The sequence below is a fragment of the Gallinula chloropus genome (genome assembly GCF_964237585.1).
Source record: "Gallinula chloropus genome assembly, chromosome: 9".
Taxonomy (NCBI): domain Eukaryota; kingdom Metazoa; phylum Chordata; class Aves; order Gruiformes; family Rallidae; genus Gallinula; species Gallinula chloropus.
Window position 1 is genome coordinate 16324620 of NC_140094.1, and position 24823 is coordinate 16349442.

The window sequence follows — 24823 nt, forward strand, 5'->3', positions numbered from 1 at the left end:
CAAGGCATACAATTGAAAGTGCATGAAATCATTTATAAATTTAAATTTGTAGGTTTTAGGTAGAATTTAGCAAATGAATAGGAGTTACTTTAATTAGAACAAAAGTATGTAGTATAATATTTTACTAATGGAAATGCTTAAATATTCACTGGCGTTATTTTGCGTATGCACATGTTTTACGGTCATAAAACTGTTTGATGGTTTCTTTTTAGTAATTTAGAAATAATTTTTATCCAAAATTTTATTTTTTTAGGGGCTTATAAGAAGTAGAAACCTCTTCTCAAGCTGAAGACAAAGTAAAAGAAAACTGTATCATGTGTTAGAATACTGAAGATTGACATTTCTTGGATTAGTGTATTTCTGGATTGTAAAGTAAAAGAAAGAAGAGGCTGAAAATGGGGAGAAAGAAAATACAGATCACAAGGATAATGGATGAACGGAACAGACAGGTGAGAAACAAGAGTCTGCATGAACAAGTTCACAGTAATCTTGAATAAAGATATTGAGTGTATTCATCCTAATTCACTCTTCTTAAGCTCAGTTTTGTCTTCATGTATGTACAGAATAGAAGTAAGAAATATGTCTCAATGGTTTTACAACTCAAGAAAAATTATTTATAAGTACTATCAATTACTACTATAAATAAAACTAAAAGCATTGATTTAAATTCCTTATAAGAGCTGTTTACCACAACAGTTTTCAGAAAGTCATTTAAAAGTGCACTGTTTTAGGGAAAAATGCTTACTTTGCTGATCTTGCCTTGATACAGAGGTGTCCTATGAACTTGAAAAGTACCAAAAGCAGAAGCAGTATTTCTTCCTAACTTGCTAAATTGCTACATGAGATAGGAAATAAAATTTTAATTGAATAATGGTATGTATAATGGGTTATCTGGAAGCTACTATTTTTAAGGAAAAGTACTGTAGAAATTATTTAGGTTCTTTAAGAAGAGTCATAGTGGGCCAGACTAAAAATGCTGCTAGACCAGTATCTTTTGTCCATTGATGGTCATAAGCAAATAAGTGTAGAACAGAGACACACATGTTGTTCTACTCTAATCCTCTTCCAGCTTCTAACTATTCTTAGCTCAGGGATTTCCTGAGCTGGATGTGGTTTCCGTATATTTAGTAACCATTAATGGATTTTTTAGGGTGGTTTTTTTTGTTTTCCTCACCCCCTGCCAGTGAACTTGTTCAGTCATCCTCTGAGCCCTTCTAAAGCTGTAGCATTTACAACATTTTTTGGCTAAGATTTCTGATAGGTCCATTACCTGTTGTTTCAAGAAACACCTTTTTCTTTTATGCTTAGTCATGATTCTGCTAGTTATTGAGGTTTTGTGTGACCATTATCGATACTTTTCCCTAAAGTTCTTTGAGTATTGCCACACTATATTTGGTGGCAAAGGGACCAAAAACTGCACAGAAATCAAAATGCATACAAAACATGGACTTACATAGTAGTGTGCAGGTGTTTGTTCTCTATTGCTCTTCCCATAATTTGATTTGCTTTTAAGTTCTTCAAAGCACCGACTTGGTGTTGGGGTAGTGTCAGAATTCCATGAGATTATCTTGCTGCTGACATACCAGCTCAGAGGCTATTGTTTTATTTGTGAAATGAAGATTGTTTTTCTCCCTGTATCACTTTAAAGCAATGTAAACTCTAAGAAGACTATATATAGCAAGCAAAGTAATATTGAACTTTGGGAGAAAGCCAAGTATTGTGTTTGAACAGCTTTAATCACACAGTGATTGTACGCTTGATGCAGATAAATGTCTTAAGTACACGTAGTAAAAGTAGATGAGTTAACTTCAGTTCTTTCAGACCTTGCTCTGCAACTTCAGGCACATAGAAGAAGTAGAAATTGATCCCACTCCCTTGTTGTTTAATTGATTTGGAGTAAGTTGGACAACCTTGGTTTTGTTCTACTTGACATAAAAATATTGTACTATACCCTGACTTTGGTGTGGTTAGTGTTTTTGGGTTTTGTGGGTTTTTCTTCAGGAGAGTATGTTTTTTCCATGTCTCCATTATTGTTCAGGTTGGAACAATGAAGAGAAGGAGAATTAGTGTATTTGTATCAAATTTTAACCCTCTAGTACCATTGTTGTGACTAAAGCAGAATATGGGGATTGAATTCTAAAATTTGGTCCTGGCTGATTTTGGTTAGTGCTTTTAGGCACTTTCTAGTGACTAGGAAGAAGCTCTAACTTAAAAATGGCTTGCCTTATCCTTTTTCTGTGTAAACTCAGAGATGATAGCGTACTACATCGTTGTTTTTAAAAGGTTTTAAAGAGACTAAATAGCTTTTATTAATGGAGCCAAGTTTAGTAATTGTGTCAATGATGTTCTCTAACCCAATGCTGTCTTGTATTTCTGGTAGCTAGCATAGAGAGTTTTAACATGGTAAAATGCCCTGCTGCACAAAATATTTATTAGGCATTAATTTACTTCTGAATTTTTTTTGCATTGACCCAGGTCAGGAGGGCATTTAGGGTTCGATGTGTCAAAATGGAGAGTATAGTCCACTTGTCTGTTAATTTTTCTACGGCTGGTTAGTAGGACCCTTCCGAACCTGCATATGATGCAGTATATTCATGTTTAGGTTTTTGTGTGAGAATTAGTAGAATGGGATAGTTTTTCCTGCAGAGCAAATTCATATAATTAATGTGGGAATAAAATACATTGTTTTCACAGAAGCATCTTATTTCTGATGGTATTGTATGTGAGCTCCAAACAGCATATATAGACCATTACTCCGCGGGATTATAATTGTCATGAGACTGTCATTGTATTATTAATTAAGCAGTCTTATCTGCTTGAATGAGCTGTAGGACATTTATCTTCATTAAGCTGTAGAGAATAAAGTACAGTAAATTAGATATCAAAGGAGCTCAATCTTGCTTCCTTTGCTCTCTCCTCCTTGCCCTGTTTTACTAAGCAGTATTAGAATTGTGCTGTGGAGGCTGTTGGCCTGCAATAAAGATACATATTATTGTTTTTAGTGTGGCCCTAAACAGAAAGAGGGGAGAAAAAGAATAAATGTGCAGAACTAATGTTCTGCTTTCTGTGTTTTTAAATGAAAATTCTGTGCCTAGTAATCTATGTAATCAAGTAAGGCTTGGACTGGTGTCATAGTGGGGTTTATGCTAAGCACTGTCCAAACACAAAGTGAGAAATTGATGCTAGTTGAGATCGAACAAGTAAAATAGATTTACAAGAGGCAAGGAAAAAAAATCCCATTTTCAGTAGAGAAATTAAGATCCCTTTCCCAGGGTTATACAGGTCTGCAATGGATCTAAGCCTTCAGACTTTTCATTTAGTTTCCCCAAATCCACACAGGAATCCAGACAAAGTAATACTTAGTGTCCCATCCAAGGTAGGATAAATAAATCCCAGGTGTTCTGAAAGAAGGCATGTGTAAAATGACAGGACTGTTAGGATACTTACAGAAGATCCGGTTTTAAAAAGAAGCTGTATTATATATGGATAGTAAAATTTCCACTGGCATTTGGGAAAAGTATAGCTTGGTAAAACCAACGGTGGAACTTGGTCAACTTACTGAATTCATAACTGGAAATAAAATGTTAGCAGAAGAGGCGTTAGTCTGTCATATTTTTTGGTGTCTTGTCTCACTAATGTATTGTAATTGTTAATAAGTAGATAAAAAGATCTGCTTACCCTAGTTGAATCTCAAGTGTTACAGCACTCTTACATAAAATTGCCTCTTAATGGAGCTTCTCACCAAAATGTACTTTAAAAGGGGTGAATTAAGAAGTTATGGTAAGTACTCACTTCTCATCTGCACACAGATTATTCAAGCCTCACAAGAGGCTCTGTGATTAGTGGTTTTTAAACCCTAAGTTTCTAAGTTACAAACACTGCAGAGGAGCTGTGTGGAACTGGAGTTTTTGTAACATGCCTGGCATTCAATGTTCTTATCTTTCTAGGCCTTCTGTTTATTACCTCTTCAGTTTATTCCTCTTTAGCCTACTGTGGCTAAATGTTAACAATCCAGGTTTTCAAAAATGACAGGCACAGTGTGTTTTTTAGGGCGAGGGAGCACATACTAAAACAGTTTTTTGATTTTTGGCTACTTTTTTGTGGACATGGATTCTGTTTTATAGCTGGAGGGAAATCTTGGGTCCACAGTATCTTTGGAACATTTATGGTGCAAGAGGAAAGTATGCACATACTGTTTTAATAATTTGGTTATTGTCAGCATGCTATGTATATAATGCTGTTAGTATATGTCTGCATCCCTCTGAGACTTTGGTGGAAAGGTTGGTGTGTATTTTATATTATGGGTAGTGTTAAATTGTAAGCATGAGAGGCTCATCTCTAGAAAAAATGCTTTGAGCTGTGTATGCACAAAATTTCCCCATCCATCTTTCAGAAACTTGATATGCATCTAGGTAACTGATGTTGGTTTAACTATAAAAACACCTAAAACTGGTTTGATAGTTTCTCATGTTGTACTTCATTCCTATCCTGCAAAAGTATTCTTGTCTGTTGAACATGTAGGGAATGCAGGTCACTCACCCATCAGAGATGCACACATTGTACTGCAATATAGGGGTGTGAATATGGCCATAGACAGGGATGTTCCATTCAACACGAGCTCAGATTGAAAGGCTACGTCCAAAAATAGCATCTTCATTTAAAAAGTCTATCTTGATAGTTGTAGATAAAGTGCCTTTTTTGACACACTTGAGGATGTTTAGTGAAAATATTGTCCTTTAAGTAAAGCTGGCCGTAGCATCAGACCTGTGTTTGATTCAACTTGATGTCAAATACATTGGTGCTCTTACGTTCTCTAACTGAAATCTTGTGAAAGGAATAATTTTTTTAAAAGGTCTTAAAATAATTTATTATTTGTATAACTAAATGTCTTTCTCCTTCCCTGATGGGCAAATGTTCCTTTGTGATGGTCTGTAATGGATTTATTTCCCCTGTAACAGCTCTAATTGGACAGAATGATTGTTTCATGATGTTCCCAAGTGGGGCTAAACAGCTTAAGTATATGATTAAATATGATTAGGTGGTTTAATAGCAACAAAATAAGCATATTTCTTAGCTCTGCATAATTAGAAATCACATTACATAGCAATGGTGTTGCTTCCATTGGTATTGCTGTTTTCTTCAATTTTATTAGAATTAGGGTTGTGAGTAATTTGTAAACTGCTTACAGCATAACTAATTATCACAGAAGAAAATATTGTGGTATGTGGTAAGTCAGTGTTGGTTGAATAGAAGGAAATAAGGCTAAAGGATCCCACAGACTTTTAACTCTCCTTGGTAGTTATATACCAGTGGAAGAGTTGGGAGGGGAGGGGAGTGTGATTGCTTAACTTGGCCTAGCATAAGTTAAGCTTTAGCTTAGCATTGGCCCTAAAAGTAACACCTAATTATGACAGGCAGTTCTTTTAAACTGGGACACGCGTTCAGTTATATTGCTTGTTAAGAAGGAATGAATAGTGTACGCTCAGCTGGTATATTCTTTAAATACTTGGTTGTTATAGTCATTCAAACCCTTGTCCTGTGTTTAAAAAAAATACCATTATTCTTTTTTCTCTAGGTCACCTTTACAAAGAGGAAGTTTGGATTAATGAAGAAGGCATACGAGTTGAGTGTACTCTGTGACTGTGAAATAGCACTCATCATTTTTAACAGCTCTAACAAACTCTTTCAGTATGCCAGCACTGATATGGACAAAGTTCTACTTAAATACACAGAATACAACGAGCCCCATGAAAGCAGAACCAACTCAGATATCGTTGAGGTAACAATTTGAAAAGACACATCAGTTTTCTTATCTCCTTAATACTTCATACATAGCGGACTTTAAGATACTTTAAACAAATGTATTGAATTAAATTTTATGGTAAAGTTTTCAAGTTAACAGCTGCTTTTAGTCTGGTTTCTCTAAGGCAATGAATTGTCTTTTCAACCATGTTGTTCTCCCATCTGCCCTCCACCCCCTGCCAGTTTCTAGGAAACACATTTGCGTTCAACCACATTTGGCAATGGAAATAGAGGTGTGAAAGGTGGTTGTTTTTCTGGGGGACGGAGGGGGAAGGTGTTCAAGGCTTTAATGCAAAAAATCAATTGGTTGGAGAATAAGGCCCACAGAATGCCCTCAGCCTGACAGACAATTATGATTGGCTCCTTTTTCCAGTCAAATGGTGCCCACAGATCAAATCAGCCACAGACTATGTGGCCCCTTGTTCAGCCAAAAAACTGAAAACAAATAAAAACCCACCCCCCAAAAAAACCCAACTGACCAAAAAAAAGTCAGTCTGTGGAGCAAATGATCTGAATTGAATTTGTTGGCTAGTCACTCTGTATGTCAGTTAAAACATAGCAGTAGAATGACTGCAGTTTCTGCAGTAGTAGAATAGCATGAATATATTTACTCAAAGGTATTGGTTTCATCTACTTTTATTATGCTCGTGCTTTAAATAGAAACTCTTCCCAGTACATAATTTCTAAATTAGGTGCAGTAGAAATCAAGGATTTTCTTGGCAATCGGAGCCTTTATGTGATGTAACTGCATCTCAGATAAGTCATGTCTCCAGTAGTCCTGTAAATAGACCAAAACAGGTGGCTGTCTTAAGTGTTTAATTTAAATTCTGAAGTTGTCTTCTGAACAAAGGCCTTGCTTTTTAGGAACGATTTAAGAATGGTGATTAGCCTTATATAGCTGAAGAGCCTATTGCCAAGGGGATCACAGAGTACAGGGAGGATACTAGCTGATCTTGTAAATAATTTTTTAAGCAAAGATGAGATTGACAAGACTGAGAAATAGAGAAATGCCTTATACTTCTTCCTAAGAAAATTCTCTGCTAATTTGTCAACTGTCTTTTATGATCAGAAAGAAAACCTCCTGAACTTCTGTCTTCAGCGTTGAATACTAATGAGAGGGATAATACAAGCTTTGAAGAGTTGAAGGAGTATTACTTAGTCACCAGATTAGTATAAATAAAGGATGGCCGTTGTAGAGGAAGGGAAAACCTAATTCTTTCAAGATGAGCTTTTGATTGTGACAGATGTGAATCTGAGATAGGGATGTGAGCAAGTCCGTGAGCCAGGCTGATTTTTATTTGGCATCTAAAGCCCCTTTGTGTTAGGACTTGTGGTAATAGTGACTCTTCACATCAAGAGGACTAAGAATCTCTTCCAAAATAATTTCTTTGCAAGATTGCCTGTAGTTTGGGGGTTGGTTTTGTTGGTTTTTTTGGTGGTGGTGGAGTGCTTAAACTGGTGTCAAGCATTTGACCCTGGCAACCACTTTAAGTGCAGTTGGTACCCAAGTGCATGTATCACTTCTGTTCTGGGGGAACACGCAGAGACTCGCGGGCAGATTAATTCTGATTTTCTTCTGTAGGTTTACTATATGCTACTAGTGTAGTATCTGGGACTTTACTCTCATTTTTCAAACATAATATAATTTAGAAGTGCATGTCTCAGTCACTTCAGATTAGCAGCATGTGGTCTGTAGTCTGATTGAAATGCAGGGGGTGGGTTTTTTTGGTTTTTTTTTTTTCTTTCTTAGGAAAAAGTTATTTAGCCAGAGAGGGGAGTGTATACATTTTTGTGGGGGAAATACGTTCTTTAAGTTTATGGCTGTTCTGGATGGGAAAGTTAAATTGGTAGGATGCAGGCTCAGCATGTGAAAGGTAGAGTGATGTTTCCTTTTGGTTGGATTCTAGGAAAAAATTGTGTACAGTATTTCAGAGAGCTCTGCAGCTTCCTTCTTTAGAACTGAGTGCATTTCAGATTTGCTTTGTCTGTATAGTGACTTTGTAGTCTATTAGATATTGTTCTTTAGCAATTAAGAGATATCATTCATGAATGGTTTGTTTCCCACTCTAAGTAAATAATGTCTTTGGTTTAGGAAAACATTCCTTTTCAGTGGAAAACTATCTACTTTTTTGCTTTACAGCAGAGCTGAATTGGTTCAATGGAGAATACGATGTGTTTTTTTGAGCAGATGCAATGACAGGTACAGCATAGGTGGGAAACATATAGAAATACTATTTTAACAAATAAAAATGACAATGAAACTCCCAACCCCCCCACCCCCTCTTAGACTAAGTAAATTTCATTCTATGGATTTATAGCTGATGTATATATCTTATTTAACAGTTTAGTAATTCACTTGCCCCCTTCGATATGACAGATGGTATTTATTGTGATGTAGGCTCACTGTGAAACTAGTCTTGACCCACTGTGTTCCCAGTATGCATGACAGAAGTTTTTGTGGTTTTTCGTCTGTGCTAGGAAGAAACTTAATTCTACACAGCTCAGAAACTGTTACAAGGGAAGAAAGAAATCTACTGTTACTTAATTTCAGTTCTGGGTAGATGGTAATGTTGTAAATGATTAAGTGAAATGGATGAGACATCTTCCCCATATAGTTGCCTCCTGTTCAATTTTGGCATCAGATTTGCTTTTATATGCCCAGAGCTTGGTATCCTCTGTTGCTGCTGGAACATTTGTGTGAAAACATAGTAGGAGGGAGAGCACTGGCGTCTTAAATGAGTGCTAGAATTTTTTTGATACATGCCCTTATGTCTTTCACTGCACGTGTTACTGTAGATACAAATGCTCTGTTGCTGTCCTCTACCTAGTCTTTTCTCTTTTTTTGTCCTTCATGTATTTTTATTTGCCCCACTTTTAATTTGTAGTATTTCCTTGTGTACCTCCTCTTTATTCAATTTCTAAACAGTCTACCTATCTATACATTGTTGGCTGCTTTATCAATTTCTTACCACAGGCTTTTGTTTTCATAATTTTACTTTTTCATAGCTACTTGATAACTTGTAACTGATATGGTTGTCAGGAATATGGTTTTTCAATCATCTTGGCAGAATCACAGACTTCTGAATAGCTGAAATTGGAAGCTACAGAATGTGGTTTTAATGTAAGTGAAGTTTTCTAACAGCAGTATACTTGGGGATGGCCCATTATCTGCCATTTGCTACTTTTACAATTAAGGGAGAAGATCTTGTAACAGATGACCTGTAACTAATTTTAAAGGATAGCTTGTGTGGCATTTGTGAGCTGGAATTCAACCTCTGTAATCTTCAACTTTCCTGCTGTTTGAATCTGTTTTACAGCATTGGAAAAAAGAGGTCAATAGGGAAAACTGGATTAACACACTTAAAATCTTCAGAACATTATAGGTCTGTGAAAAAGCTTCCTTGCTTATCAGGATCAGGTACAATTAGCCTAATGTGGTTTTTAGATTAAAATGTGGAAGGTGGGTACAGCTGATGTTAGTGAGGACAGCAAAACTTTGCTCATGATTGCTGATCTCCTGACCTTTTTAGTACAAGGCATTTACTCAGGAGATGGTGAGTGTAATGTTTCCTTTAAGCCTCATGAAAGGAAAAAATGAACCTTCTGTTGAAACTCCAAAATAACCTTTTTCCACAATTTTGAAACCTAAGTTGTCAGGTTAGATGGACCATAGAGGAATATTGAAAAAAAAGAAATCTGCTTTGAATTCTTGAAATACTCAGATCAAGTATTTTGTTGTACAAAGATGTAATGGCACAGTTGAGGATTGTTACATTGAAATTCTGTCTACAATTTGGGAGGACTTGCTGTAGGTGTTAAGGCATTTGATACTTTAATGTTCATGGACTTGCTGCTGTAATGCATTATTCTTGGCAAGTAATTATTTATCCTGAAGAGTAGAGTATTTCTGTACAGTAAAATGGGAAGAATTTCAGGGTTTATCAGGATTCTGTTCCCATATGGTCGACAGAATGTTTTAATATATAAAAGACAATTTGAGACCTTGACTGTTCATCATTTTTGATCCAAAGGAAAAGAGGGAAATGAACAGGCACCTTCCACTCAATCTTCTTTAGTGTAGGGGGTGTTAAGATTATCACAGATTCTCTTCAGGGTAACACTTCCATGTTGGGCCCTTCTGTCCCTCAAGAGGAGCTCAGAAAGCAGCAGTTGTTCAGTTGTTCCCAGCCTCGCTTTTTATGGAAGATGAGGGCTGAAGATGGGTTGTTCTTGCTTGTTTAGCTCCACTGAATATCTTTTCCATGCTTTGTTCCTTGAGCAATACAGCAAAACATGGTATCTTTAACATACGTTTGGCTGTGGGTGGTCTGTTTGTGTTCCATCGTATCTCCTCATCAAACTGAGGTGATTTGATTCGTGACCTTTTTTTGGTCGTTGGCATCTGTGACCCTGAGAATTTTTGATAGGTATCAGTTAATGAGCCACTTCTGTCCTGTGTAGTTTGATGCTGTTTTCAGTATAATAAAAGTTGCTGTGTAAGGCTTAGGTTGTGCCCCAGATGTTGACAGCTGTCGGATGCAATAATTCATAATAAAAATTAGAACAAAAAAGTATTTTTAAATAATAAATTATATATCATGCAATTGCTGTAAACATACCCATGTGAAAAGACTGTCTTGGTATAATCATAATTGTTTCTTGGTGATTTGGATGTTAGTATTCGATTTCTTGAAGTGGGAAATGCTATCTCTAGTAGGAAGTAATGTTCCTGATGGCTTGGTTTGATAGTGGTCATGTCATCTTTTTGACAGAAAAAAGAACGAAAGCAGGTGAATGTACCTGCTGCTACTTAGAGTAGCGTAAGGAAGCCAATTTAATCTCTCAGAAGTTGTATTCACTGCATCATCTTGGATTAAATATCAAATGGGCACTCTCTTTCTCTGCCTTTTCAAATTTTAAGCAAGAGCTGTTATAGGAGCAATGCCTGTTCTTTAGTCATAGACATATATAGCATTGAGATGCAATTGTCAGATCGTAGCTCTGAGTAAGCATGTAGAGCTCATCTGCACATGTAGAGCCTGCAGCATAAAGAAGCAGATGCATCTCCACAGCCAGATGGAGCATATGCCAAGAGACAAGTGTAACAGTGTGAGGAGCATAAACAGAAAAGTTGGTGTTGAAACACTGTGTTTATAAACCAAAAGCTTTTTGGTTTTGTTATTTATCCAGTTTTCTCCACCTCCCCATCATTGCTTCTTTTCCAGGCTATGGATTACCAACATGTATTTTGAATTATTGATGTGTCACACAGTACAGTAGTTGCAGTATTTTGGCAGCACTTGAATTGGTACATAGCTTTTTTTAAAAGTTTTGGTGAACTTCATATGAAATTGAGGCTTTGGGAATTGTATCTCAATTTGGGAATTGTACCTCAAGTTAGATGAGGCACATACAGTTACTTGATCCTGTTTCCTTCTTTGGTGGATATCTGGTATGTCCAATCTAGAGATTAATTTCACAAGCCATTTGGGATTCCAAATTTTGCTCTTCAAAGGTAAAAAGATGGTGGAAATTACCCTTTTTTGAAGGATGTGATCCATTTCTGTGAAATGTCTCGTAAGAGAAGTTACATGTTAAATTTTTAAAGATATTTTTAAGAGGGAAGCAAGACTCTACAACAAGCTTCAGTTGAAAATGAAAAATGATGCTTTCTGTAGATGACTGAAATCTCCGTATTTACATGAATATCAACATAGCTTTATGGAACTGATATAGTCCTGAGAGGTGAGACCATGCATGTTGTTGGTTAGGTGCACACACGTGAGACTGTGGTAAGGTTAACAGTGCTGATGAGGTAATGTTGTTTTGCATTCCTTCATATTGGATAGATGGGGGGTTGCCAGAAGTGGGCTATGCTTGGGGGTGTGGAGGAAAAAACAAAAAAGCTTTGGGTTGATAGAAAAATATGGATGAGCCCTATGAGTAGTATTATGTGGTTTTGTTGCTTGGACCACTTGCTTTGGTTTCCAAATGGTCATGGGCCACACTGTGAAAATAACTGGTATGTATTTAGAAGGAGGAAAGCTTGAAAGTGGTTTCAGTGAAGCAAAGAAATTACTTTGTAATCTGATCATGATGCTGAGAAAATGTAGGCATTATTGGACTTGATTTGCTAAATGATTATGTAAATGTAATTATACTGCATGTAACATTTCAAATAATTTGAGATGGTGCACACAAATGCCTTTGAGACATTTTAAGGAGGTGATTGAGGAGGATTTATGTATCACTTTTGGCTTATCTTAAGAGGAGAAAGAATGCATTAAAAACAAAAGTCATCTGGACTATGATTCATCAGAAACATATAAAAATATACCTGTTGTGTATATGTGCACTAGCTTGAATCAAGGGTTTTTCCCTAGCAGAAGTGTTTACTATAAACCTGACTGGCAAACAGGTTACGCTTTGGGGATTTATTTCCCACTGAGGCTTCAGGAAGAGACAGCGTCCTTAAGTTTAGAACTTGGTCAGGGTAACAAATATTGATTCTGAATGCAGTGACAGATGACACCTGTGTATTTTGTGCTGAGCAGGACAGTTAATACTTATAATGCTCTCTGTCTCTTAATTACAGATTGTTGGTGGCTGTAAGCTGACAGTGCTAGTTTTTGCTCCTACTTAATGTTGTTTATATATATATATATAAAAGTATGTGAAGTTTGTCTAGAATGCATCTTTATATATAATTTCTGAAGTCTCTTGCTAATAATGGTTATTGCCAGTAGTTGTTTTATGTAGTTCCAGTTTGGATTGCTCTCTGAAGTCCTACAATAGTTTTACACCAGTTATACTAGTGAGATTATATAGAAATTGAATTAGCTGTGATGTTCTCCCCCCCCCCCCCCCCTTTTTTTTTTTTTTTAAATAAACCAGCAGAAATGTCTAATCACTTGATGAATGACAGCGTACTTGGCTCCACATGAGTAGAATCTCAATTTGGATCAGATGGCTCTTCAGGAAGCTGTGCTGCTGTGTCGACCAGAATCTTAAATCTATTTCAAATGCTGGTAGAGGACTTTTGTATAGTACCTGCCCACTGAAAACTCTGCAGAAGCAGCCCTACTGATAGTGGATGTGGATGTATTTTAAGAACCAGGGTAACTTTGTATTTCACGTAGGAGACACACCAAGAGTTTTAAGTTGGTTATAATAGCATATTTTTCCTTAAAATTATCTCTTTTTAAAGGGAAATTAATGATATTATGGGTCCAAATATCACTAGTAAAATGAAAATACCTAAATCTTTCTTTTCCTCACTGTAATCTGTCAGACTTTGGATCTACTTGTCTTAATGAAGAGGTTAATTGTCCTGTGAGCTAGATGCTTGGCCAGTGTTTAAAATTCTCTTTGTGACAGATCATTTCTTCCCCTCTTTCAGCACTTTCTTAAATTTCTCTGATGAGAAAGTGTAACTAATACAGTAAACTCTGTCATCTTTTCCTTTCTCTTCCTGTCAAACACTGTTAACATTTTTCCTGAATTTCACATGAAACCTAAAATAACAATGTTAATTTAATAAAACTTTTACTGGGCACAGATAACCATTTAAAGCATGGCTTGATTCTGTTCCCATCACAATCTGTATATGTAGCTACAAGATACACCTCATTGTTTCCAGAGGTGTGTTCCTGTTCTTAGAACAGTTCTGAATGTGGCAGGCATGACTTATGGGCATGACTCTTCAGTGTCCTGCCCTACCAGTCCGGGGTATAACCCTGTTACTGTGACTGTAAAGTGCAGACTATCTAAAGGGAAAGTAGTGCTATCTGAATGTTGATTCCTCGGTTTCTAATGGTAACATAAGTTGTTAATATTTCAGTTTGGATGATGTAAGAATTTTAGAATTGTCTCACTGAATTCTAGACATAATAACTATTAAAGAGAGGAATAGCAATGCTAATGAACAAAATTAATATTTTGGATTTGAATACTTTCAGGTTTTGTGTGTTGTGGTGGTGTGTTTTTTTGTTTTTTTTCTGTATGCTTTTGTTGGCAGAGTGGAGTTATCTAGATGTAGTAAATGAGAATATTCAACAGCCCGAAGTAGTAAGAGCAAAACTTGTTTTCACAATGTACATGTCACTTGCTAGGATGAGGTTGGAATAAAAATAAATTCTGCTTTTGCTCACTTTAGTGCAGAAATCTTAATTGTGGTTTTGAATGAGGCCTTCCACTGTAGTTTGCCATTGGGTGGAATCTGTCCTTCCCCCCACACATTCCCCCCCTCAGATGATAGTTACTGTAAGTCTTTCTCATGTGTTTCCTAAGAAAATGGCCCTTGACTTTGGTTCATATTGCAAATTAGCAGATACTATTAACATAATTATTCCACCTTTCCTGACAAATATTTATTAGAGTATAAACTTTGAACTGTAGAAAGCTAAAATGTGTCAAGTGTTCTTTGACATTTGTATAATAAAGTTAACACTTTCAAGTGGAATTACTAGGAGTGTTTTTAGAGATTCTCTAAGGATCTATCCTGCATCCATGAGTTTTTTGGTCCATGAGGGTTTCTTTGAGTGATTACTACATCCTATATCTCTTATTTGCCATCTTCCTTTAAAAGCAAAGGGTGATTAAGGCTGCATGCTTATCTGTTTGTTTGTAGAATAGACTTGGGTAACACATTCCAAAGAATCAAAACTTAATGGAAGCAGGGTTTCTTTAATATTTCATATCGCTTCTTTTCTTAGTGAATTACATACGCCTCTCATTCTTTGGACACTGTTTTTAGTATTTAATGTGTGCTGCCAGTCAGCAGTGATTCTTCTCTGTTATGAATTCTTCTCTTTTTCCCAGCTGTGCAAGTGATGTTTGTGCAACTGATTCTGCAGTGTATTTGGAGAATGTTTTTGGTTTGGGAATTTATAGGGCAGACACACAGGCCAGTTCTCACACCCACTGCTTGGGAAAGATATTGAAGATCCGTTTCCGAAGACGTTGTGCTAAGTAGGATTGAAATCAACTCCAAGAAAATCTGTAACAGCTCACTGCTTATTAATGCTGGAGTTCATGCAGGCAGTCACACAAAGACTTAATTGCTTACTTGTATTAACAAGTTCTTCAAGCTGTGCTGGTCTCATGTATTCTGCAGTCCTTGTGCTGCTGCAGAACTTGGTGCTTTTGAAATTCTGTACTGACAGTTAATGTATATATTTTTTTTACTTCACCATTTCAAAGCGTGAACTGGTGTCTGGGAATTAAGAGTAGAGTGAATTTACACAAGCAGTGCATGGAAAAAACAGATTCTAGAACAATGAATCTCCTGGAACTACAGTAATACAAATAGTTGTCCTTTCTGGTGAGCCTCTTGATTTCAGTGGAGAGTTAATGTAACCCCAGCTTTTGGGTTTGGTAGTGTATTCAGGTGTCAACATTGCCGATCTGCCAAGGATTAACTATCTTGCAGAAGGGACAGCACAGGTGCTAGCTTCTTAATGGTTGCTGTTCATCAACCAGTGTTTCAGCATAAACTGTGAAAAAGGAGGGAGATGGTCACGTGTAGGATGTTTCACTCCTTTGAGGCCTTTTGGACCTCAGCATGTTCACTTGCTGTGTTTCTGTTGAAAAGGTTTTAACACTTCGCTTTTGAATAATCTCAATGTTTGGGCCTTCAGGTGGTGCTTCTGCACCTCTAGCCTCCAATAAAAAAATCACCCAGATCTTCATCCTGTCATGAAACTGCACGGTTGTGTAACAGGTTTATGTGGGTGTGATGAGATTCTTCTGATCGTAGGATGGAGATTGTGGTTTGTTCATTGCCAGTGTCTTAGTCAAAGTGATGTGGCCCATCTAGGCAGCAACCTTCTCAACACTCATCTGAACAAAGGACTTAATGTTGATCCTTTTGCCTGGTGTGTTTTGCATAGTAGCTGAATAAATACAGTGTTTCTGATGGTAGTTCTTGCGGTACAGACCTGTGAAGCTCCTAACAGCCCTTAGTATAGCATATAATATAATTCTTGTTCTTGATAATGCTTAAAAATCAATACCCGTGAAGTCTTAATGTCTCTGTGACTTACCAGTGATAGTTATTACCTCTTGTTAATGTCATATCAGTGATGTAATATTTCATGTGGGACCTTACATGCCTGCAATTTATAGTGTAGATTATGGAATGCTAGTTAAGTTAGTGGAATTGGCCATCAGTGTGAATTTTTAAACGATGTTTTATTTGAAGTATTAATTACCTGGAATAAGAAATGAATAATATGTTTTAAAATAAAAACTCTCAGATTCATTGGGGATGTTGTGAATGTGGTTTTAGTTCACAGCTCTTGTGTGTCGTCCCCCTGAAACTCTTCTAACTGTAACACACCAATGCTGCTTAAAGCCCTGTTCTTTTTGGCATTAACTTACCATTCAGTACTTGCTGAGTAGAGTGACTTTTGTTAAAAAATCAGGCATGCCAGAGCCAGTCTTTATCCAATATCAAACATGAATTACACGATAGATTAAAGCTTAGTCATATTTCACTGTCCCTGATTACCATATAGTTTTTACCTTTCTAGGTCCCTCCTTTGATTTCCCAGCCCCTTTTCAGGTTAGGTAAGGACAGTCTTCAAAGAGATGCTTTGGCTTTTGAATTATTCAGACTAAGTGAAGGTTATGCAAGGAAAAACATATTAAGTATATTCCTTTGACACATAACTGAGAAGTTCAGTATTCAAAACATGAGTTGTGACATACTTATTACAGCTTTGTGTCTTGAAGTCCTACATTCTAATTATTTTAATTCAGTAAAAAGAGAGATGTATCTGCTCGTACCCTACTTTTATTTCTGGAGAGACTTGCTGCTTCCTGTAGTATGTACTTATCTCAGTGGCTGTTTTCAAGTACCTGCTTTCAGTTGTCTTAGTTAACTTGCTTATTTTTGGGTTTCTTTGGTAAATATTCTGCCATGATGTTATGAACTGGGATAATGTTTGCACACCCACACAACCCCTATTTAAAAGTGCACCTACTGTTTGCCTATACAGTAGGACAACTGTTCAGTTGAAACGAAATGGCACTTCTATACCAGTATTAAAGGTAATTAAAACTTGTTCTGATAATGTAGCCAGTTCCCATAATCTTTACATGTCAATGGTGTTTTAATAATTTTATAAATCCTTAGATTCCCCTAAACATTTCTTTGGGAATAGTTGCTATTTGTGTTGTAACTACCATTTTGATAATATGAAGCTATCTGCAGTAGTAAGATTTTGAAATAGTTTCTGTTATTCTTTCAAATTTTCAAGCTGTAAGGAGAAATTCAGGACGAGAAATGTTTGAAATAATTCAATGTTAATGCATAGGCAGGTAGATCAAAAGAAAGCCATTCTTTTTATATCACTGAATTGTAATCAGAGTTTAGAAATTTTTTCTTGGCAAACTTCTAAAAGATTATGAAGGATATTATGCAGATGGGTTGCTACACTTGGAAACTTTTCATGTTCCATATGGCTTATCTGCAATATACTGTTGCTGAAAGGAAGCAGTCAGTCAGCTACTGCTGTTACTGATTTATACTTTAACCATTGCAAGTATGTGAAGAGGTATATATGGGAAGATGTGCATGTACATATCTATGTTGTCACTTGAGTAAGGATTAGAAGAAGTACTTATATCTTTGAACATTCTGACATAGAACTGCTCTTGGCTAGGTTTTACCATTAATTTTGTTTGTTGCAGACTGTGTTCCCTGAAAGGACTATAAAATATATTTAATTTATATGCTACAGAATATTTTCTGCTTCCTGAAGATGAACATAGATCTACTTTGTCTTTTGTTTTATTAAAAAGATGGAGTAAGATCGACTTAGACTGGCAATTTAGTATTCTGTAATGGAAAAACCTAGTTGCTGGTACTTTCTATAAAGCAGGTAAAATGAAAACCTGCTCAACAGTATAAAATTTAATAATCTAGTAAGTTGTATAGAAAGTGAAATGAAGACAAATGCATCAAACATCAGACTTTGAGAGCTTGGCTTAGCTTTCACTGTGGAAATGGTATTAGCACTGCTAATGGATCACTAATCGCTTCAGGTCTCAAGAAGTCCGTTTAGGGATGAGCGATCTAGCTTGTTTGTAGGTCAGCAACTGCTTACCAGTCCACAGTTTACAGATAGTATTTCTCTGAAATCACAAATGTAAGGAAGGAGCTTCTCTTCATATATCTTCTAGTCGATTGTGTAATATTCTGGGGGTGAAAAGTGGATTTTGTAGCCAATATGATGGTTATTCTTTCCTAAATGCTTGTGGCTTATCTGTTTAAAACAACGTTTCACTGCAAAGTTACCTCAAGTTAGAATTTGAGCTTTGTACCATATCAGGTCTAAAAACCTTTTGTATGTGTTATTTTATATAAATGAGAGTTTGAATCCTGAGTGCCATCTTTATCATATCTTAGAGGAATTTGACAGCTAGCTTTCATGTTTGGCAAGCCAGGGATGCATGTTAAAACTTGCCAGATACTGGAAGTGCTCCAACATTTGAAACAAGACTCTGTCTTTTCTTAGAGTGGTATATAACAGGGACACTGATAAAATTTCAAATCATGGACATTTTTCATCTGTAATTGATGAATGCCTTTGTCTAAAACTGCACATAGCAGCGTGTTGCTTAAAGGGCCGTCCCTTATATTTTAAGGCCTGTTGCTAGGCATGCTTGTAATTATTATTTTATAAAAACCCCAAACCCTGAAATAAGTAATTAAGCCTAAAGACCCTTTCACCCCCTATATAGATTACATTGTTTGACCAAGTAATATAATCATTGGAACAGATTCTAAGTACTGTACTCAGAATTTTGTCTGTTTAGATATTTATGCACAATATTAATTATTTACATTTGAAAATTTTTCCTGTTACAATACCAATACTAACTGAGCACAAGTATGAAAAATAATAAGTGAGCTAAAAAAGTATGTCAGCTTTTCAGATTTTACTTAGTGTACATTATTTTGGCTGTGGAGCCTACCAGAAAGATTGGTGAGACCTTGTTCTTTAAGCAGTTAAGCTCTCCAAATTGCTTATCTCATGGAAATGTCTGTCATAATCTAATTTGACCTCTTCTGCATTTCACTGAAGTTTTGAAAGCTGGGCAACACTCTGCTTTACTGTGCTGTTTTGAGATACATGTATTTGTGGCTATAATGAGAATGTGAAATTCTAACAGCATAGCAAAAGGCAATTGAAAATGTGTCGGGGGTACTAAAGGGAATAGTATTAGGGCTAAACTTAAGTAGCCTCCCAATTCAAAGGAAAGGAAAACAGCTTCATGATGAAATTTGCAGATGCTTCAGTGGTTCAAGTTGAAAATATTAATAGAGCCCAAGGAAAACTTAGGCATTTTGTAAACATTACATGAAACTGCACGGTGTGTCTAACTACGAAGGAGGAAGTTAAAGCCTACAGAAATAATGTTGATGAGCTTCACACACAAAATACCATTACTGAGTTGAATTACGGATTATTTTTTCTTCTGAGTGTTCACTTTTGATGTGTATGGTGGACTTAAGATTCAATCCTGCTTGTCTGGTAGACAGTGGTGAAATTGGTACACCCAACACTGCAGGGTGAAGCTCTGAGTTTGCACAACCTTGTTAACTTCTGACAAAAGAAATAGAAATAGTGATACTTCTGAAGCCAAACTGACCTGCAGGAAGTTTAAAAGCTATAAATAGCTTTCAGTGACTAAAAGTGTTCCTTGGATATGTTTTATATATAAATAGGGAAGAAATTATTTCATGTAAAGGGTCATACACCGTAGTATTGTTCAGGGTAATGAAGGTGAAATGGGTTATAAAAGAAAAATCCATCCTGGTTTTAGGCTCAGCTTCTTGGCAACTGTACGTAACAGGAAGCAAATAATAAAGCAGTTGTCATGCTTTCAGCATGACTTTTCTATATGTAAAGTCTGCAGTGAGACGTGCAGTTGTTGTTGCCAGCTGAAGTCTCTCTGCTGTGGGAAGGGAGCTGAACTGCATTAAAGGAATATGCCCTCTTTTTTTTTTTCACTGATGTTTCACATAACAAGAACGAAAACTGGGTGGGAGTCTGATGGTGTGACAACTGTATCTGTCCTTCATTTTGTGAACTTCTCAGAATCTCTGGCTTTTATGTAGGATGCGCTTATCAGTGATGACTGGGGCAGTAGTTTGCTGCTTGCCAGAAAGCACAGGCCATTCCTTCTGCCTCCTTTGTAACTGTGGTGCTCAGCTGACACATGGGTGAACTAGTTTATTCCTGCTAAAACTGAAAACAAACCTAGCAGTGGTTACCTTAAAACATGGATCTTGGATTTCTCTAATTGTCTGTAAAGATGCAACAGGAGACTGATCCTGAACATTGACAGGATAGACACTGTTGCAGCCTAGGTTGACAGTGCTGACTTTTTCTGTCTGATTCATGTGAGGTGTCAACTTCATCTCTTGCCTCAGCGATACCGTTATTTGTATCACAGATGTCAGAGTGATGCTCAGGTCTGTCCTTGCTGCACGGAGCTTTGAGAGTGCTCAGTGGCTGCATTTATGGGTGAGGGGCCTTTGGCATTTGGTGCAAGAGGTAGTGGTCTTCTCTCCCTCTCCACTATTGCATGGCAGTTTGCTAGAGTATCAGTAGACTGCTCAATTGCTTATCCTTTTGATACCCATGGTGTACGTGCCTACTGGAGTAACAGGAATGTCTGGCAATACTACTTTCCATTACTTTAGGCCTGAGGAATACTTAATTTTATTTTTTTTTTAGTTTAATTACTCCAAATTTGTGCTGCTTCACAGCTTTGGCCATGCTCTCACTGCAACAGCTGCTGGGTTTCAGTGAAAGGTTGGCCTTTTCCAAGGGAAAACACTTTTTGTTTCAATCTTAGTCAAATTTTGGAGATGTTTTTCCTCATAGTTTGGGATCAAACACCAACAAAAATCCTGTTTGGCCAGCTCCAATAGTAAGTACAAAAATAGAGCTGTTAACATGATACATAGTAGCATTGATAGCAGCAACCATTTCCTTTTTGTGTAATATTACAAGAAACACAACACTGAAAATATTTTGAATGAACTAATGCTTTTTTGCACTTCATAACACTTTTTACATATGAGGTCACCCTACTTTGCTTCAAGGCAGAAAAATATTACTTCCTGAGGTGACAGTGAGCATAACCTTAAGTTCTCTCTGGTTCTGCTAGAGCTGGTAAGGAGCCTGGTCTAATATCAGAAGTCTTGTCTTTAACCACACTCACTGAATCAGAGCACAAAGCATGGTCATTATGTTTTTTTTTAACAGTTAGCAATGTGTCCTTTCAGAGTCAGATATAAAAACTAGGATCTTTCATGGGGAGGAGGACATTTGGGGGTTGTCAGTTAACTTCACCTCTGGTAGCAGTAATCTGTGTTTATTAGTTCAGAGGTTCTGATTTCCAGAACTGCTGATGACTGGTACATTGAGCCAGTGTAAGTTTGTGTGAGAAGCTGTGCACAGCTTGGCTGGAACAAGCCTTGGAGAAGGTAGTGACTTGATACCATGCTGTGGAGTCTCAGCAGGCATAAGCTCCTGCATTTCATGTTTCTCTGTTGGATTTTGTGGAAGGAAGCTTACGCTAAGAGAATTACACTGTGATGGTTGAATAACATCTTTGCTTCCTCATGGATCATACAACAGATATCTTTATTTTTCTGCTCTTTGGTATCTGCATTATTGGCTTCAGCAAAATTCATGTTGAATTATAGAGAGAAACTAATTTTTGTTTTGCAAGAAGCACATCTTGTGTTCCTTAGATGCTTCTTGCCAAGGCATGCTTCTTAAATTAGCAAAATGCAGTGCAATTAAAAAGTGCTTTGCATATGTGTGGGGAGGTTTGGGAAAATATTGGGGCTCTTCTGCCATGTGCTTAAATGTAATATTTAAACCTGTCATAGCTAGTCCAGCCACTTCCATACAGCACTTTTCTAAAACTCTGGCATGAAAAAAAAATTAAATTCAATAAACCAATATTAAACGAATAGTTGTAATACTGGCACATTTCAGTTTTCCACAGTGAACCAAAAGTATTTTAAAACTTCTGGGTGGTTCTGCAATATCAGGATGACCACAGCTGTGTGGAACACTTGTATAGCAGCGTTGTATTTCACACAACTATTTTTTTCTAGAGAATCAAGCAAACAATAGATTTCACACCTGCCTTGGTTCCTTGCATTATTTTCTGACAAAAAAGCAGTACTTCTCCTTCAGCAGATTAGCTAGTCCAGTCTCATATCAAAGCTGCACAATATCAGTGTGTTGGCAAACATGTTGGAACAATTTCCAGTGATTTGGGGTAAGTCTTAGAGGAAGTGGAAAGTACTACAGGTTAACTCAAAATGTTACACGCTCCTTTAGATGATCTGGAAAATAAGACTTAACACCAGAAGGTAACTGCAGTAAGTGTTCAGTAGCAAACCTTGAAATTTAATGTTCTTTTTCCCTCTTGTAGTAAGAAGACTTATGTTCTCCACTGCAAGAATTCTGCTTTTATTCTAAACAAACTTGTGTATCACAGCAGGGAAATGAAACTCTCCATGTTCCACAAATATTACTTGGCCTCACTATATGCTGCTTTTTTTTCTCACCCCTCTCTTATCTTCAGAGTTAATAAAATTTCAGTCTCCATGTGATACTGTCTTGGAAATAGCTCAAGGAGGGTGAGTTATTTACATTAATTGGAGCAATAACAAATTTTAGCGATAGAGAATCTCAGGGCTGGAGTCATTACTTGTTTATGGAGTGTGGCTTTCCTGTGTCCCCAGCAGAGCAATTCCCACTGGCCGTGGCCTGCCTTGTTTTCCCTTGTGCGAGGGCCTGTTATCGCGTCTCTCTGTGCAGCCTGTGAGAAAGCTGAGGCTGGGCTGTCTCGCGTAGGCCTCGCCTGGCCCTGTGAACAGATCACAGCATTCCACTTGTTAGTACGAGCCACGGAGCAGAAATGTTTTACTATTATGTTACTGGGCAGTGATAAAGTTGGCAGTCTTTTTATGGTTAGGTCCTCAAAGTGGCAGTTCATGCTTTAAGTGATAAGGAGACAGAGCTTTGGATATCGGACCCAGACTTATTATCTGTAACAGTGAACTGTGGCTTAAATCCTTCCACAATGACAGGAACCCCATCTGGAGTGAAGGTTTCCAGAATCTGAAGCGGGAGATACTGAGGCATTTTCCTTCCTCATGAGTCAAAGCAGAGTTAACCCCATTGTTATCAAAACCGAAAATAACTGGTTGCCAAGAGGAAGGATGCATTTTTATATTTAACTAAATCTCTTCCTTTATATTAGAACTTTTGAGTACAATTCTCAATCAGATCCGGGAAGACAAATTAGCAGCATTATGCTTAAAAGCTCTCATTTGATTGTTTTAGAATATTGAAAGGGGAATTAATGAATGCTGCAATACTTAAGCTTGCTCAAACATCTTTATCAAAGGAGGTGAAATAGACAGTATGTGTATTTCTTGCAAGATCTATCTTTATAGTATCTAGATGCAGCTTCTAATTGTGTCTTGGGCACTGCGTATGCGTGTTGATGCTGAGCACTGTGTAAAGATACGTTTGGATTCTATTTACAGAATCCTGTGGGTTGCAGGGGTTAAGTGTAATCCAGATTACACAGTGTTAACATTTTCCCTACTGATATCAAAGTGTAGAAGACTGGTAAGCTGACTTGTTAGGAAGGGCTGGGAGAGGGATAACAGGCTCCGACCTTGAGAGGCTGAACAGCCGGCCCTTGTATGGCCAAGTCCCTATACGTGTCCAGCTGATTGGTTAGGGGAGCAAGATCAGTGCTGTGACAGGTGCTGGAGGAACCTACACCTGTTTTCCCCATATGCTGATTTAGTGATTACATTTTTGTGGGAGTTCCAGATACTGTGTGGGATATGTGCAGCAAGCCAAGAAACTTGAGAAGGAATTACAGCTTATGGTGACCTGTGATATTAAAGAATTTCAGGCGGTGTAATTGAATTTTCAAGTAGCGCTTTAAAACTGAAGTAGAAATAGGCAGTATTTTGCATGGACTTGAATAGTGAGAGAATCTTGTGGGCTTTTTATTGCATTAGTAATTAGTAGATAGCGCTTCAAGAAAAAAATCCTGATCAGTGCTATAGTCTAAAATGTTTCTTTTAATCAGAAAGTCAGTGTGCTATGGAGAAATAGCTGCTGTAGGAAAACAGATGCAATTTCTTTACGGTGTTGAGAATGTCAGCATGGAGATTTCATAGAATGTAGAAAATTTCTCACCATAGGAAAGCACACAAATCCCCTCATGCCTGTATATTCATACTGCTGCCTTATGTTCTGATCTGTACCTGTTTAAAAATCTGTATTGCTTTCTCTTTGAAACCTTTTTAAAAAACATTAAAGACTTTTCTGTATGTAGCATTTCATATCTCGGGTTGTTATAAACAAGAACTTGCAAAGAAAGATTTCTGATTGTGTAATAGGAGGAAAGTGAAAAACGACAAGGAATACAAGTATCTTTTAACATTTGATCATGAGACCTGTAGTTTCACATCCTTTCTTATTTGTAATGCTTATATTGTAGACAAGGTTTTGGGTTTTATTCTAGGGGATGTTAGTTCTCCATCAGAAAACAGGAAGTAGACCAATAGAACTGTTGCATCAAATTTAGACTAAAGGAGTCTGAAAAAAAGTATATTTAGCAAACTTAAGTCATCTTGGAGAGGAATTATGTAATTTCTTTTTATAATTTTTTGCAGCTCTTGTTCTAATATGGGATGACAGAAGTGCAGGAAAAATCCTGCTTTTATAAACTACCAAGACCAAGTTTTACATATATCGATGTACTACGGCTGTTGAATTCGATCGATGATTTTAGCCACTGTGTTTCTCAGAATATAAGTGTATGCTCCTTAAATGTGAATATTAAAATTGGGATGCTAAAATAAATATATTAAAGATCTGGTAAATTGGCTTTTGATTGCCAGAGATGATATCAACTGCTTTGTCATAGGCTTGAATGTTCCCTGTATGTCAGG

General features: G+C 36.9%; 1 protein-coding gene across 2 annotated transcripts in view; it reads left to right on the forward strand.

Moving 5' to 3' along the window:
- Window positions 1-271: 271 nt before the first annotated feature.
- Window positions 272-24823, forward strand: part of MEF2A (myocyte enhancer factor 2A) — a 54318-nt gene continuing 29766 nt past the window's right edge. For both annotated transcript variants that reach the window (XM_084268343.1, XM_084268342.1), the window contains exons 1-2: window positions 272-449; window positions 5576-5779. In XM_084268343.1, coding sequence (XP_084124469.1) covers window positions 396-449; window positions 5576-5779 — 258 coding nt within the window. In that variant the 5' untranslated portion in view covers window positions 272-395. The remainder of the gene's footprint in view (window positions 450-5575; window positions 5780-24823) is intronic.